Source organism: Mus caroli, unplaced genomic scaffold, assembly GCF_978045245.1.
Source record: "Mus caroli unplaced genomic scaffold, Mus_caroli_1 scaffold_12, whole genome shotgun sequence".
NCBI lineage: Eukaryota > Metazoa > Chordata > Mammalia > Rodentia > Muridae > Mus > Mus caroli.
The window spans coordinates 118,595,016-118,612,400 of NW_028227267.1; the positions used below are offsets into that span (position 1 = coordinate 118,595,016).

Below are 17,385 nucleotides of genomic sequence, written 5' to 3' on the forward strand. Positions count from 1 at the left end.
CTAAAAGACACCCACCCCACCCCCAGAAAAAACAGGACCAAGAAGAAATAAACTGATGTTTTGTGTCCCTGACGTTTACCCTTTGTGGGTATTGCTTTGTTAATGCTTTGCTGGTTTCTGAAACATCTCAATGAGCATGTATCAATAATGTAACCAATGAGCATGTATCAATAATGTAACCAATGAGCATGTTTCAGTAATATAACCAGACAGCATAGGAAAGTTTCTTACCATACCAAAGACACACAAACACATATTCTTAAGAACTAGAATTTATTTCAGACCAGTGAAACTTCACAACTCATGACTAACCTTCACTTGAACAGTCTTTTGAATTACACATAATTTAAAAAGAGGTCAGGCAAAGGAGACTAGAAAAACAAACAAACAAACAAACAAACAAACAAAAAACCCCAAGGTAAAGCTATTAGCTTGAATCAGTTGATACTCATTACACACTATTAAAAAAGCCCTCTGTAAATTCAATATTATTTTCATAAAACTGTTAGAAAAAACAGTACTATTACCTTTTCAAAATTAAGTTAATCTGAGCTAAGTTCATTTCCGTGGCAGAAATGTAAGATACAGCCCAGTTTTAAAAAAACAAAGACAAACCAGAAAGTGCATATTATAAATAATATTTTAGCTGGGCAGTTGTGGTGCATGCCTGAAATCCCAGTACTTAGGAGGAAGAGGCTGGCAGATCTCTGTGAGTTCAAGGCCAGCCTGGTCTATAGAGCAAGTTCCAGGACAGCCAGGCTTATACAGAGAATCCCTGTCTTAAAAAAAAAAATTATAGCCGGGCATGGTGGTGCATGCCTTTAAATCCCAGCACTTGGGAGGCAGAGGCAGAGAGGCAGAGGCAGAGGCAGAGGCAGAGGCAGAGGCAGAGGCAGAGGCAGAGGCAGAGGCAGAGGCAGAGGCAGAGGCAGGTGGTTTTCTGAGTTTGAGGCCAGCTGGTCTACAGAGTGAGTTCCAGGACAACCAGGTCTACACAGAGAAACCCTGTCTGGAAACAAACAAACAAACAAGCAAAAAAAATTTTTTAAAAAATTTTTAAAAATAAAAAAAGGCTCCCCTAGAGTTTCAGGTTCACAGCTGTTGGTTAGAAAACTGCTTTGTTATTATTCTGGCTCACACTTCTGAGGTCTTCTCCATGAGGGCTCTGTGGTGGAGTGTCCTGTCCCTTGGACAGAGGTCAGGGCTCACGTTGGACTTGGATCATTCTCCACTTGCCTTCTGCCCTTCACATATTTGTCTGTGAGACTGGTTCCAATGAAGAATATGGGTTTTCCTTTCCTATGCCCCTTTTCTTCTCATCCTCATCAAACTGTGCTTCAATCTCTGCTGGGTTGATGTAGGTGTAGAATCGAGCCATGATGGCGAATATCACGCAGACAACCAGAAGCAATGAGGCAAACAGAATGTACTCAGCCCACTGAAGGAATCAGAGGTGGAGCAAGAAAACAAACAAACACAGGTCACGGTTAACATAGTTAACATGATGTCTCGTGCATATCTTCTTGCTACTTCTAGGTGGAAGATACTTTGAAGTGGAACTAGGAGATGTAGGCCCCCAACAGAGACATTGGCTGGATTTTCTCAAATGCTCAAGAAGCAGTTAACACTTTCCTGCTAACATGGAATGTGGAAAAAAGACTTTTGGGAGGGTGAGAGGAACTTTCTGAAATTCAGGCTGGTGCCAGAAAGATGGGGAGCCAGCAAGGAACAAGTATTGGCCTCGAAAGACAAAGAGTGTGCTGAACACAGGCAGGAAAGATGGGTGTGCTGAACATGGGCGGGAGGGATTGCTCCACAGGCTGAGCATCTTCCAGAAGTCCTTGGTTGTAGTTCTGACACACCTACAAACCCTACAACTCCAGCTCCCGGGACCCAATGCTTTTCTGGCTTCCATGGGCACCTGCAGGTGCATGGTGCATATATATACAGCAGCCCCTCCTATCAATCTATCTATCTATCTGTCTGTCTGTCTATCTATCTATCTATAACTTATATGTGTACATGCATACACATGTGCATGTGTGTGTGCACACATGCACACACACACACAGTTATATGCACATATTTTTTGACAATGTCTGAGCTCAAGAGCACGAAGCCCCATAGCCATTCCTGAAACAGAAAACAGTGTTACTGCTCTGGTGACAGGAAGCCACCAGGCAAACCTTGTGTGCAACAAGGCTGAACAAAAGCTCTGAGGATCATACAAGCCTGTGCTTTATTTTATTTTAAATGGAAAGTTATAAAAATCTCAAGAACATCTTTAACTTATTATGGAGTTTCTGTACAAGGAATCTGGCTTCTCTCTCTCTTCCCTCCCCTCCCCTCCCCTCCCCTCCTCTTCCTTCCTTCTTTCCTTTCCTTTCCTTCCTTCCTTCCTTCCTTCCTTCCTTCCTTCCTTCCTTCCTTCCTTCCTTCCTTCCTTCCTCCTTTTTTCTCCTTCCAGTGTTGGGCTAGAACCCAGAGCCTTGTGTATGCTAGGAGAGTACTCTCCGTGGAGTTATACCCCTAGCCCATATGACTAGTGTAGGGCTCTTAATCTGAATTCACAGAACTGATGGAAGGTTTTTTCTAGTGGACCCCATTAGAGTATATGGACTTTATTTAACTCAATATGGCAAACCTGGTGTCAATTTCCACTTAACAGAAACCTTCAGAGACTCTGCCTGGTGCTACTGGTGATAACGCTAGCTGACTGGTCTGGTAATGTTATTCAGCCAGTGACTCAAATGGATACATATTGATAGATAGCTAGGGAGGATCATGGTGATGACCATTAATAACCAAGAAAACTAGAAGTTCAAAGTCATCGTCTACACAGCAAGTTTGAGGGCAACATGGGCTACATAAGTCACTGTCTCAAGGACCGGAGAGATGGCTCAGTGGTTAAGAGCACTGACTGCTCTTCCAGAGGGCCTGAGTTCAGTTCCCAGCAACCACCTAGTAGCTCACAACCATCTGTCATGGAATCCGATGCCCTCTTCTGGTATGTCTGAAGACAGTGACAGTGTGCTCATATACATGAAATAAATAAATCTAAAAAAATAAATAAATAAAGACCCTGTCTCAAACAAACAAACCTACAGAAGGAAAAAGATATATCCGTACCTGTTTGGGGAAGTGCCCCGCCCCTGCCACGATGAGCACAATGATATTGCCGACCGCCACAGTTAGAAGCCAGCCTGCCTGAAGCACGGACTTCATGTTAGACGGAGCCTGCGGAAGCAACGCAGAATGCATTACAACCTGGATTCCCACTTCAAGCCAGGAGAACGCCACCCACCCACCCACCAGCTCACTTTGCCGAGCACCCCTGAAGTGCAGATTAGAGGTCAGCACTTGGGAGGTTGAGGCACAAAGATACTTGAGGACACCCTCAGCTCCTTAGCTTGGCTCTGCTCTTAGTATAAATATGCGGATAAGTCCATAGAGAGCAGAGGTCTCTCTCTCTCTGACGGTTGATGTACGGAGGATGGAACGCTCGTGATGAGACAGGGAGCATTCCTGAGGCAGAGGCCACCTCTCTCCACACACTTACAGTGTTACCTTAGTAACACAGGCAGACCTACCGGTGCGTGGACTTTGCCTCACAAGTTTCTTGGCAAAGCCATGCTCTCCCCAAAGGAAGACTACTGTGCGCTCCTCTGTGGCATCGCTGCTGTGACCCCCATATTCCTTCCTCAAGTTCTTCCCTGCCCATCACAGCACTGCCTTTGTCAGACAGTGTGGTCCTCACAGAAGGAGATAACTACTACAGATGCTGAAAAAGAACATGGCCACGATGCAATGATTTTAGCTTTCTTTCTTTCTTTCTTTCTTTCTGTCTTTCTTTCTTTCAAACATTTTAGACATTAAAGCTCTAGTTGGGGTACCAATAAAATTTGTCTAATTAACCTAATATACTTACAAGCAAAAACAAAACAAAAAACCAAACCAAAATGTTTTTTTTTTTTCTGAAGTAGGGTGTTACATGTCCCAGCTGACCTCCAGATTCACTATGTAGCCAAGGATGACCTTGAACTGGTTTTCCTGCCTTGACCTCCCCAGTGCAGGGGTCACAGGAGTTCATCACCACACCTGGTTCATACAGTGCTGGGGATTGAACCCACGGCCTGGTGCAAGCTAAACCAGTACTCTATCAACTGAGCTGTATCTCTAGCCTGAAAAATAGGGTGTTACACTTGTTCTTAGCAGTAGATCTGATTGAATGATGTCACTGGGAGTCAAAGAGAGATGCCTACTGGACCTTACATATAACTGGAACACAGTCAAGTACTTAAAGGCCTAGATACTGCCTTTGGGATATTATAAAATGCAGAATCTGCAGCTATGACCCTGGCAGCAGACCTTGGTGTGCTGAACCTTTAGACTCTAGTCTTGTATCTAGTCTAGTGTGATTATGTATCTATATCTATATCTATATCTAGATATAGTAGATATATAGATATCTGCTATCTATTTATATCTATATAGATACTATATCAATATCTACCATCTACATGTACCTATATAGATACTATACATCTATATATAGATATTTACTATCTACCTATACTATCTATCTACATAGATATACAATATAGACAGTGTAATATATATATGTATATATGTGTGTGTATATATATGTATATATATATGTATATATATAGCATATATATACATATATATATGCTATATTCCCACTGAGTAGAGACCTTATTAATCTCATGGTGCTTGTTCTGTGGAAGACACCTGTGGTTATTTGAATGAGAAATGTCCCAGGTAAGATTGGGCATTGGTGCACACTTTTTTTTTTTTTGGTTTTTCGAGACAGGGTTTCTCTGTATAGTCCTGGCTGTCCTGGAACTCACTCTGTAGACCAGGCTGGCTTCGAACTCAGAAATTCTCCTGCCTCTGCCTCCCAAGTGCTGGGATTAAAGGTGTGCTCTACCACGCCCGGCCTGCATTGGTACACATAGCCTTGCTGGAGGAAGCATGTCCCTGGAGGTGGGCTCTTAGAGTTTAAAACCTTGAGCCACTCCCAGCTCACTCTCTCTGCTTTGTGCCGGTGGTCCAGGATGTGTACTCCCAGCCTCTGCTCTGGCCACCACATCTGCCTATTGCTAGTCTCACTGCCATGATGGACTCTGGTCAGAGCCATAAGCCAGGGTAAACTTTCACTTGTATCAGCTGCTTTTGGCCTTGGTTTCTTATCACAGCAGGAAAAAGTATCCGTGATGCTTAGAAGAAGAAGAAGAAAAAAAACATAAACAAGCCATAAGTGGTAGTGCATGCCTACTATTCTAGTACTTGAAAGCCTGAGACAGGAGGATGATGAGTTGGAGGACAGCATGGGCTACGTACGAAGACCCTGTCTTATAGAATGAACAAAACAAAAGGACCTCTAAGCCTACACATATCCCAGATTCAAATCGCAGCCATCAGGGAGGAAGGAACAAGAAACTAGAAACCTGGGAATAAGAGAACTCCAGTCCCGTGACAGAGAAGACCACCTCGCCGCAGGTGAGAAGGAAGTACTGTGGGATCTGCAGAGCCATGTTCACAGTGTTGGGTGGGATGTCTTCAAATTCCTTCACTTCCAGGCAGCCATCACTCTGGACCATCAAAGCACCCAGCAGGCCGTCAAGAGAGATGCAGAGATACGCTTTAGAATAACAACCGTTCATATGGACACACTGAGCTGACCTTCTAAGGCTAAACAGGTGATCTACATAGTCACTGCCCATTTTAAACGTAAGTATTTGGTGCTGGAAGCCTGCCAGCTAAGACCCTGGTCATCACTCAGTCCTGAAGTCACACGACCCAGAGGGAGGCATCAAATACTGGCCAACAGGAACTAAGCCTGCTGAAGCCAACAATAACTGAGAGATCCGGTGAGATGGCTCAGCAGAGAAAGGCGCTTGCCACCAAGTCTGACAACCTGAGTTTGATCCCTGAGACTCACACAGTGGAAAGAGAGAGCAGTCTCCTATAGGTTGCTCTCTGAACCCCACCCCACTACACACACACACACACACACACACACACACACACACACACACACGCAGGCGCACGCACACACACACGCACATGCACACGCACACACATGCACAAGCACACGCACATGCACACACACACACACACACAAGCACACGCACACACACGTGCACACACACACACACACAAGCACACGCACACACACGTGCACACACACACACACACAAGCACATGCACGCGCACGCACACGCACACATGCACACGCACATGCACACACACACACACACACATATGCTAAAACAGAGAATTAGCGGTGAGTTGGGTTGGTTCTAAGACCATTTACAGATCCTAATTCCTCTAGCTAATCATGAGCTCGCCTTGCATGACTGAGGATTCAGGGAGGTTGAACAGGCTGGGATGGGATGAGCTACTAACCGCCCTTTGGATCACATAGGTATACGCGCTGCCAAAGTCAAGGTTGGAAGATTTAAAATCAGTTAGACAGTTTGGTGCCACCGCTGTGGTGTTTATTGTGTAGTGTTTTCTATTAAAAAAAGAAGAACAGGGGTTATAGTTCTTGGTGTTAAAATCTCCATTTTTTTTTTCCTTAAGAAAAAGATGAGATGGGTTTGAATTTGGGAGCAAGTTGCCCAGTAAAGGTACTCACTCGCCAGAAGGGAAGAACTGGTAGCTGCTGGCGTTGTGACTGGTGACATTTTCATATACTTTCCCACTCATTCTGATGGTGACCATCTCGTTAAGGGCGTTGACAAACCTGGAACAAAAAGCCATCTGTCTTTAACCAAATCATGTAATAGTTTATCCTAGGGCACTCATGCATACGGGAGATTCCTAGGGTCTAGAGGCAAAATTAGCTACCTTACAGTTGTTCCTGTCCACCCACTCATGAGGCACACCCTTAAAATAATTTATCTACGAGAATTTATCCATGCCGAGAGCTCAGAAGTGCTGCCTTGTCTCCTGGTATTTAGGGGAATCCACTAGGTAGTCATGGAAACAGATACCGAGTACTTTCTTTCTGGAAGGGAGCCATGCTTTTATGCTGCTCAACAGGTGAAGAACAAAAATATAGAAGTTGCTGGAAGACAGCCACAAGCAAAGCTTCCCTTGGGAAGAGAGAACCTGCCATTTTGGTTACCTCCAAGAGCTTGGGGCAGAGAATGGATATAAGATCTGAGAGGAAGAAGCTAGCTAACCCAAGTGAGAAGAGACTGTCCTGAGTCACTGCCCTCCAATGGGGGAGAGCTGTGTGGCTCTGGAGTGGTACCGGTCAGCATCTGCTGGAATGCAGAGAGGAATGGGTACCCGAAAGGCCTTGGCCCTCATCCCAAGGCTTCTAGCCTTGGCAAGTCCCCTTGCTTAATCCTCAGGAGGAGGTAAGTGAGCTGCCTGTCTTCCTAGTACTATACAGAACGTCATGGAACAGATGGCACAGGTGTTTCCTTACATGCTCTGTGATGTAGAAGACCCTGAAGTTCTTATACTGCTCTAAGGATGAACACATTGCTGCCCTAAGGGAGATCAGCTGTTTGTATTGCCCACCCAATAGGTAGGTGGCAGATCATATCAGATTGTCCAATACGTAGAACAAGAAGCAATAATGATGAACAGTTAAGTACTATAAAGAAAACTCTATCTCTAAAACACAGGGCCAGTTTTACCAGCTCCATAGTGTTGCAGATTGGTTCTAATGCTATTTGTGTTAATTTGGCTCTCAAAATCACACGGGAATCTGCACGTCTGCCTGTAAGACACTGAGAGTCCATGCCCCCATTTGGCTCTAATTGGTAAATAAAGTTGTCATTGGCTAATGGCTGGGCAGGGAGTTGGAGGCAGGACATTAGATTTCCTGGGCAAGGGCCCATCAGAAGAAGGTTTTAGAATCACCATGCCAAGAAAGAAATAGGATGCAGGCATGAGAGCTGTGTAAGACAGAAAAACAGCCTTGTCAGAGTCGGGGAAGTGCGGCTCCAGGGGCCACTCCAATGATTGACTGGGTCTGGGGGAGCAGAGATGAAATATAGATTTTAGTAAGCAATAATTCAGGAATATTAGAGGGTAGTCATTAGCAACATGGAGGTTTGGAAATGCCCAGTCATTGCTGTTTAAGGCATTTTAAAAGAGAAGGCTGTGTGTGTGTGTGTGTGTGTGTGTGTGTGAATCCAGAGCATTTTGGCGGGAGGGGAGAAGTGTGTGTGCACCTGCCAGGGAATTTATAGTGGATTAACATATTACGGTTTCATCATGCACATATTAATTGACAAAACAGTCTATATACACACAAATAATTTTTAAAGTACACCATATCAACATTTAATTTAGTTAATTGGGTGCATGTGTGTGTGTGTGTGTGTGTGTGTGTGTGTGTACATGCAGGTGCCCTCAGAGGCCAGAAGAGGGCATCAGATGCCTTGGAACTGGAGTTAAGAGGCTGAATTGCTTGACTTGGGTTCTAGGAACCTCACTGAGGTTTTCAGCCAGAGTCGGTACCCAGTCTTAACTCTTGAGCTGACTTTTTAGCCTCATGGGTACTATATTCATATATAGTGAATGCAGATTCAACATGTTTTTACCGAATGTGATTAAAAAAAAAAAAAAAGGACCACTTCCATGGAGAAACTACATACATGCAAAGAAATAGGTAAAAAACACAGACTACAGTCATTTAAAAAAAAAAAAACCAGCCGGGCATGGTGGCGCACGCCTTTAATCCCAGCACTCGGGAGGCAGAGGCAGGCGGATTTCTGAGTTCGAGGCCAGCCTGGTCTACAGAGTGAGTTCCAGGACATCCAGGGCTACACAGAGAAACCCTGCCTCGAAAAACCAAAAAAAAAAAAAACAAACCAACAACTAAGAATAACCTAAATTTCCTTGAATAGAGATGGGTAGAAAGATTATGGTGTATCTATACATAGGAAGGCTTCAGTGTAGTCAAGGGAACAGACAGGAGCTGCAGATGTAAATATAGTCAAATATAGATCTGACACATGCTATATAATGTGATTTATAGCATTATTACAGAACAACATATGCCTGCCACAATTCACTTTTATATTATTCTCTTTAAAATCATGCTAAAAAGCACACTGTCTATGGAGATGTAACAGATAGCGACACACAGTGCTAAAATGCAGTGGAAAACAAGGTTAAATTATCAACCAATTTTTAAAAGATATTTATTTATTTTTATTTTTCCAAGACAGGGTTTCTCTGTGTAGCCCCGACTGTCCTGGAACTCACTCTGTAGACCAGGCTGGCCTCGAACTCAAGAGATCTGCCTGCCACTGCCTCCCAAGTGCTGGGATTAAAGGTATGTGCCAGCCGGGCGTGGTGGCGCACGCCTTTAATCCCAGCACTCGGGAGGCAAAGGCAGGCGGATTTCTGAGTTCGAGGCCAGCCTGGTCTACAAAGTGAGTTCCAGGACAGCCAGAGCTACACAGAGAAACCCTGTCTCGAAAAACCACCAAAAAAAAAAAAAAAAAAAAGGTATGTGCCACCACCATCTGGCCTTACTTTATTATTTTATCTATCTGTATGTGCCTGTGTGTGTGCATGGCACACGTGTGTGGATGTTGGCAGCCACCTGCTGTGGGTTTTGGGACTGGGCTCAGCACCTTCACGGGGCAGGAAGTGCGCTTAACAATGGCTGAGTTGTCTCTTCAGCCCCTCAACCTATTTTTGATTAAAGGCTTGCCTATTTAAAAGAGAAAGATGACAAGCTAGCGCCGGATGTGGTGGCGCATGCCTTTAATCCCAGCACTTGGGAGGCAGAGGCAGGCGGATTTCTGAGTTCGAGTCCAGCCTGGTCTCCACACTGAGTTCCAGGACAGCCAGGGCTACATAGAGAAACCCTGTCTTAAAAAAAAAAAAAAAAAAAAAAAAAAAAAGACAAGCTAGCAATTTAAACCTTTCAACTTACTGATACAAAGGTTTATTTGCTTGAAAATTTTGTATATCCTTCCTTTAATTTACACCTTAGTCAGAAAGTCTGATTTTGTGGATTTGGATTTGGTGTTGCTACTCAATAGAAAAGCAATTCTGACCTGCCTATTTCCATATTCACGATGGGAGGGGTCAACATGTCCCCAATGCCATTCATCTCTTTCCTCAATATTCTATCAAAGATTTTTAGGGGGTGAAGCGATAACTCAGTCAGTAGAGCCCCTCCCTTAAAAGCAGGAGCACCCCAGTTCAATCTTTAGCACATTTGTAACCTTAAAGCATTGGGGGCAGAGACAGACATAACCCAGGGGGGCTCACTGGTCAGTTCTCCTGATCAGCACATCCCAGGTGCCATGAGCTGCTCTGTCTTAGGAAACAGCATGGATCTCTGAAGAACAGCATGTGAGAGTTGACTTCTGGGAGCTACACGCATGCACAATGCACACGCATGCACATGCACACACACACACAGCTTTTAGACACTAGTGAGATATCGCAACAGTTAAAGTTGGACGTTGCTAAGCCTGATGACTTGAGTTTGATCCCTGGAGCCCATGGGTGAGAGGAGAGAGGTGACTCCTCTAAGTTGCGTGTCCACACACATACTAAATAAATAATTAGCTTTTCAAAGTTTGGCAGGCAAATTGGTTTAGTAGTGAAAGGTACCTGCTGCCAAGTCTGATGTCCATGAGTACCTACATGTGTAAGATGAAATCGGTTCCTGAAACTGTCTTCTGACCTCCACACTCACACATAACACACACACATAAACACACACACACACATACAGACAAACAAACAAATAGCCTAAATATCATGAGCTACCCTGTCCAAAGTTTCCAGCATTGGGGAATATTTCTAAAGAAATGAAAATATTGTTCCGAGAACAAAATAAAACCCCAGAGATGCTTCTATTTCAGTGTCAAGTACAAGGCACAAGGTGAGTGTGTGTGTGTGTGTGTGTGTGTGTGTGTGTGTGTGTGTGTGTAGTGCATGCACATGTCTTGTACAGGACAAGACGGGCAATTACTAATATCCAAAAGGACGACTATGGACTGAGAGCTGTACCCTTGAAACTCACCATGGTACCTCAAAACGAGGCTTTCTTTGGAGAAAAGGCCTCAGGAAGGAAAAGAAGCTGTTGGGGTGAGGGTGGGGGGCTTAACCTGACATGACTGATTGGTGTCCTTACATGAAGAGATTAGGATGCAAACACACAGAGAGAAAAAGATGGCTATCAACAATCAACCAAGAAGGAAGGCCTCAGAAGAGACCAGGCTTCAGGGACCTTGATCTTGGACCTCCAGCCAGAGGAACTAGGAGGACAGTGTCTGGAGGGACTGCAGAGCATGTGCTCCTGGTAGGTCCCAGAGGGAAAAGTGGTCCCCAGGGAGGACCGTTGATGCCCTGACACTGTAGCTAACTAACTAGACACTTAGTGACCAGGTAAAGGCTAACATTATTTGTGTCATGAATGAATGCTGAATTCTATAGCTTATTTTTCCACACCAGTTGATAATAAATATGATGTGGACTTTCTTCTCTAAGTTATGAATTACGTTGGTTGATCCCATTGTGTATTCTTGGTACACTCTTGACACTTTCACACCCTTGTCACCACTGGGCTTGGTTAAAGGAATGTGTTAAGCTCGGTTAGATGCGAGGAGAACCAGTTTCAAAAGAAATCTCCATACCTGATTCCGTTCTCCCCTTTCTCTGGCTTTTGGTTAAGACCATCTTTTACCTGAGAGAGAGAGAGAGAGAGAAGAAATAATATAAGAATGTTTCTAAGCCGGAGAGATGGCTCAGTGTGTGAGGCACCTACTGTGTAAGTCTGACCCTCTGAGTTCACCTTGACAAGGTGGGAGGGGAGACTCCACTTCACACAGTTTTCCTCTCACCTCTGTACATGCACCACACGTCATGGGTCCATTGCTCTCTTATGTGCCCATCATGTGCGTAGATAAACACACATGCACATACAATAAATAAGCAGATAAATAAAGTGTCCTGGCGCTTAGCTGATTAGGATCAGTTCACAGTAGCACTTTAGACTTTGAGTGCACCATACTGCCCCTTGTCCTGGGAGATAAGATTCTACTTCTTCCTTCTTGGTTTCCCTCCAGGCTAACACACATTTCCCTGTTATAGATCCTTGATTGCCAGTGGCTCCAAAGGGAATGACTCTCTGACAGGTTAGATGGTCTGACCTTCGGACATGGCAACACTGTATGGTTAATACAGAGTTCATGTTTGACCACTGTACAGATGAGTCAGGAAAACCACTGGGAAATTAATCTCACAAGCATGTTTTTGCTAGGCCACATTTACAGCTTTGCTGGGGTGTGTCAACCTGTGGGCCACAGGCCGCATACACCCGATAGAACAAGCCACCCAAGAGCTTCCTTGTTAAGCAAATGGCTGAGAACATTAAGCGCACGTTGAGTTTTTTTCTTAAGTCCTCACTCGAATCCCCTGGCAGATTGCCCGAAGTTCCTTTATTCAGATCAACTCTTCTTGTACCAAATGACGCACCTAGACGTCTTCATTTTGTCAGGTAGTATTTCATGTGTATTTTATTCCTTGTATCTGGTATACATGCCATACCTTTATAAGTGCACATTTAACAATTAATACAATTAATGATATGTTAAGCACTTTACCTCAAAGTCTGAGAATGTACATATACATTCATGTGAATTACATATACACATGGAACCGTACATACACACATGAGCATGGGTGCACGCTCATAACACAGTTATTATTTATTTACCTTTATATTTTAACATGTTTTTGTTTTTGTTTTCAGACAAGTTTCCCCTGTGTAATCCTGGCCAGCCTGAAACTCAAAGAGTCCCTCCTATATCTTCTTCCCGAGTGCTGGAATCTAAGGTGCCTAGCTAAGATAGGGTCTTCCTATACAGTCCAGGCCAGCATCTGCTTCCTGAGAGCTGTTTAAAAAAAAAAGGTATGGACCACCACACCTGGTTCCTACTTTTCTTTTTGCATCGTCATTAACAGTAATCCTCCTTCCCCACCAGCCAGACCTTCACTGGGAGTCAAATGTCTGTGCTCTTCAAGAGTTTGAAATTACCTAAAGCAGTGCTCAATATCGGTAAAGCAAAGCCAAAGCCACGCCAGTAAAAAGCTGTGCCCTGTGGCTGCAGAGATGTCTCAGTGGTTAAGAGCACTGGCTCATTTTGCAGAGGACCTGGGTCCAATTCCCAGCACATACAATATAATTCATAACTATTTGTAGCTACAGTTCCTGGGGATCTGATGCCCTCTCTGACCTCAGACACCAAACACCCATGTAGTACACATATGTACATGCAGATAAAACACTCATACATGTAAAATAAAGCCTAAAGCACTTTTAAAGCTGTGTCTCCGATATTGCAAATAGCCAAGAGACATCTGTAGTGTTCAGAACTTACCACACGGTATTGACTGGGGTTCCAAACTAGAAGGGTGTGCCGGTGACCCTGCTCAAAATCATGAGCTACTGTGGTGACTCCTGGGGATCCAGAGGAAGATATGTTTATGCTTGTCAGCTTGTCTATATCGAAAGTCATGAACGTGTCTGTCTGGAGATGGGGGAAAGAAGGCAGGAGGCAGAGTTAGCACTGTGTGTTTGGACGCTGTCATGTCATAGTAGATAGCATCCTGTGTTGCCAAGTTCATGGTCATACACATCAAAAATACCTTGTAGGGACTTAAGACCTGGCCTCCTACCCTGAAGACACTGTCATACGGTTCTTTGTAGATTGCCACAGGAACTATACTGTAATTTTATTTTCCATAGGGAAAACACATGCTGTGAACATCATTTATAGTCCTATAAGTATACTATAGTATACTATGTATACTATAATATACTATATAGTACTATAGTATAGTACTATACTATAAATATACTATTTTATACTATATACAGTATAATATATAGTATTGTAAATATAGTGCTATATTATACTATATATATAGTACAGTACTATATAGAAGATAAATATACTACATATATATAGTATACTATATAGTGCTGTAAATATAGTATATTATATATAGTATATAATGCTATAAGTATACATCTAGCACTATATAGTATATTATATAATGCTATATGTCTAGTACTATAATACAGAATAGTACCAGAGGACTGGGGCTAGAGAGATGTCTCAACAGTTGAGTATCTGCTCTTCCAGATGACCTAGGTTCAATTCTAGCAATTCACATGGTGAATTACAACTACCTATAATTCCAAGGGACTTGATGTTCTCTTCCAGCCTTTGAGAGCACCAGGTACATATATGGTGAACAGGCATATATATAGGCAATGCACGCAGGCACACACGCACACACACACACCAAAGGAAAAGCCAAAGTTCTGGTGAAATCAATACTGGGCTGCCCTGACCAGGAGTCAGACTTCTAACTCCTTCTTCAAGGTCATCAGCTTGTCAAGGTCGAAGTTCACTGCTCCGACTGTGGTAGGTCAGGAATGAGAGAATATGAACCCACACCCCTGGGGTTAAGACCCCAAGGCTCTCCATGTGACCAGACTCAAGGCTGGAAACCAGAGGTCAAGGGCAATGACCTCCAGAGCAAGGTTTTCTACAGAGTCACTGTATATACGAGGACAGCAAACTCTTGGCTTGGAGACTGAGTGCCAGTACCTCTGGCTTCTATATAAAAAGTGCCAGTAGCACACTCTTAATTTACAGCTACAAAGAATTGTCTGTAGAGTCTCTAAATCTCCTCAGAAATATCAGCACCCCTGCTGATGAAAGTGCCAGAGTGATCAGTACCCACACTCAAGTTAGAGGCCCACGGGTTTAGAAAGCGTTATGAGGTGGACATGGACATGTGCTGATCTTGGACTGCCTTTGGGGTCTATACAAGGACCAATAAGAACAGCTCCTCCGAGCTGTGTTACAAGTCGGGTGGGTACAAGGTCCTGTTTCTCCTACTTACCTGAGACATTTGGGCAAGCGACACACTATTTCCAGGAAAATGCACGGTCATGTTATTGTTTCCGATGTTCAGGACCTTAATTTGGACTTGATTTCCACCAGGGAAGACTGGAAGAGTTTTCTGAGAAAAAAAAAAAAGAGAGAGAGAGAAGAGTTCCACAGTGAGGACTCCCATGGACTGTCATTGTCACCTCAGCCCTGGAGACATTTTCCTCTGAGATCTACAGCTCATCCAGAGCCATGTGCCAAACACCTGGCTCAGCCCACTGGTCACACTGCATGGCAATAGAACTTTATTTAGCCTTAAAAACAAAGGGAATCTTTTTATATCCTCTAAAAAGGGTGAACCTTGAGGGCACTATAAAATAAGCCAATCATCAAAGGGTAAATGCTCTGTGATCGTGGCCATGCAGTTTGCCTGGAGCAGCATCCTAGAGATAGATGGTAGAATGAGGCCTGCCAGGGCCTTGGGGAGACAGATCAGAGAGTTGGCATTGAATGGTGCAGAGGTTGGTTTGGGAAGATGGGGGACTTCTGGAAGCATGTGTTGTGAGGGTTACCCAGTAAAGGGAGCTGCACTAAGCTGTATGCTTAGACATGGCTAAGATGGGAAAATTCACTTACAATTTGTTCACCGTGATGAATTGTGTGTGTGTGTATGCATGCAAGAGACAGAAAGACAGAGACCAGAGACACATAGAGTGAGGCACACACACAGAGAGAGAGAGAGAGAGAGAGAGAGAGACAGACAGACAGACAGACAGACAGAGACAGAGACAGAGGAGGAGGAAGAGAGAGAGAGAGAGAGAGAGAGAGAAGACAGAGAAAGAGAGTCTCCTCTAGTTTTATGGGCCACACAGTCCCTGCCTTCAAGAACTAAGGCCTTATTTCCTGCAGGCAGCACTGGGCTGGCTTAGCACAGATTCACCCAGCAGGTATTAGGATCCGTTTAGGAATTATCCCTTTGTAGAGATATCAGAACCCAAAATGTGATCCCCTGTGAGGATGACAGTTTATGCATTTCCCAAGTGCCCGTTTGTGACAAGCTTCTCACCAAGTCTGAGCTGGAAGCAATTCCATGAACTCATCCCCCATTACAGAGACCGTAGCACAGGTGGAGTCACTCGCCTAGACTTTTCTCATACCGAAGCCCGCCCATTAGCTCTGACCTAGCCGTCGCCCACTCGCTGCACTAACTGATGGACTATTTTGCCCCACCCCCTCCCTGTACTGTTTTTACTCCAGGAATTCCTGCTGCATATGGGGAGTTTCCCCTAGTCTCCTCTAATCCTCCCAGCCCAGAGAAGGGAGATGCTGAGCCCAGGAGAAGACTCACATCGATTTCCACCTGCACAATTGCAGCCACCACAAAGGCCATGGACGCCAGGAACATCCCAACAGTCATCTTCTTCAGGGATCTGATGCAGACGAGAGGAAAGTGAACCCCAGCCTGCATCCCCCAGATGAACCAAGAGTAAACCCTAAAGGAAAATCCTCCTCACCTCACATCCCCTTGGCTTCCCTGCAAAGACAGCTGTATTGGAAGCTGCTGGTGGTGTTCTTATTGTTTTAGGATTTTATGTATGGATGTCAGTGTGAGTATATGCCCACAATGAGTGTGAGGGCGCTCTCAGTATAGGCACACATACATGTGAGGGTGTTCTCAGTATAGGCACACATACATGTGAGGGTGCTCTCAGTGTATGCACACATGCATGTGAGGGTGCTCTCAGTGTATGCACACGTGTGTGAGGGTGCTTTCAGTATATACACACATGCATGTGAGGGTGCTCTCAGTATATGCACACATACATGTGAGGGTGCTCTCAGTATATGCACACATACATGTGAGGGTGCTCTCAGTATATGCACACATGCATGTGAGGGTGCTCTCAGTGTATGCACACATGCATGTGAGGGTGCTCTCAGTGTATGCACACATGCATATGAGGGTGCTCTCAGAAGCCAGAAGAAGATGCCAAATCCCCGGGAGCTGGAGTCACAGCCTTTGTGAACTGCTCCGTGTGGATGCTGGGGGGGAAACTGTGGTCTGTGTGCTTGAGAAGCAAGCATTCCTAACCATTGAGCCATGTCTGAGTCCCTCTCTGTCACTACTCATGACCAGACTAGTGGGGTCAAAGAGAATGCCTATTCACACTTTCACATTCAACTCCTAAAAATCCTATGATCACAGCTAATGTATTCAGGCTTCCATTAATAGCATTTTTATTTATTTTAAAGGGCATTTTCAGAGGCATTGCATACAGACATCTCTTTTTAAAGCTGTGTGTGTGTGTGTGCATGCGTGTATGCTGTATACAAATGTGTATGGATATGTACAGGCCCATGTGTGCACATGGGGAGGCCAGAGGATGTCAGATGTCTTCTGTCCCTGTCCATTTTACTTTCACAAGGCCGGTTTTCTCATTGAACCTGTAGCTCACCATGT

The 17,385-nt window shown here is 44.3% G+C and overlaps 1 protein-coding gene across 1 annotated transcript in view; it reads right to left on the bottom strand.

Annotated features, from left to right (window-relative positions):
• Window positions 1–289: 289 nt before the first annotated feature.
• The window catches only part of Slc15a1 (solute carrier family 15 member 1), a 44,491-nt gene continuing 27,395 nt past the window's right edge, over window positions 290–17,385 (bottom strand). The window contains exons 15-23 of the mRNA XM_021181978.3: window positions 16,273–16,354; window positions 14,938–15,057; window positions 13,401–13,550; window positions 11,655–11,704; window positions 6,665–6,772; window positions 6,433–6,541; window positions 5,472–5,615; window positions 3,130–3,237; window positions 290–1,438 (exon numbers count right to left, since the gene is read on the bottom strand). Coding sequence (XP_021037637.2) covers window positions 1,247–1,438; window positions 3,130–3,237; window positions 5,472–5,615; window positions 6,433–6,541; window positions 6,665–6,772; window positions 11,655–11,704; window positions 13,401–13,550; window positions 14,938–15,057; window positions 16,273–16,354 — 1,063 coding nt within the window. The 3' untranslated portion in view covers window positions 290–1,246. The remainder of the gene's footprint in view (window positions 1,439–3,129; window positions 3,238–5,471; window positions 5,616–6,432; window positions 6,542–6,664; window positions 6,773–11,654; window positions 11,705–13,400; window positions 13,551–14,937; window positions 15,058–16,272; window positions 16,355–17,385) is intronic.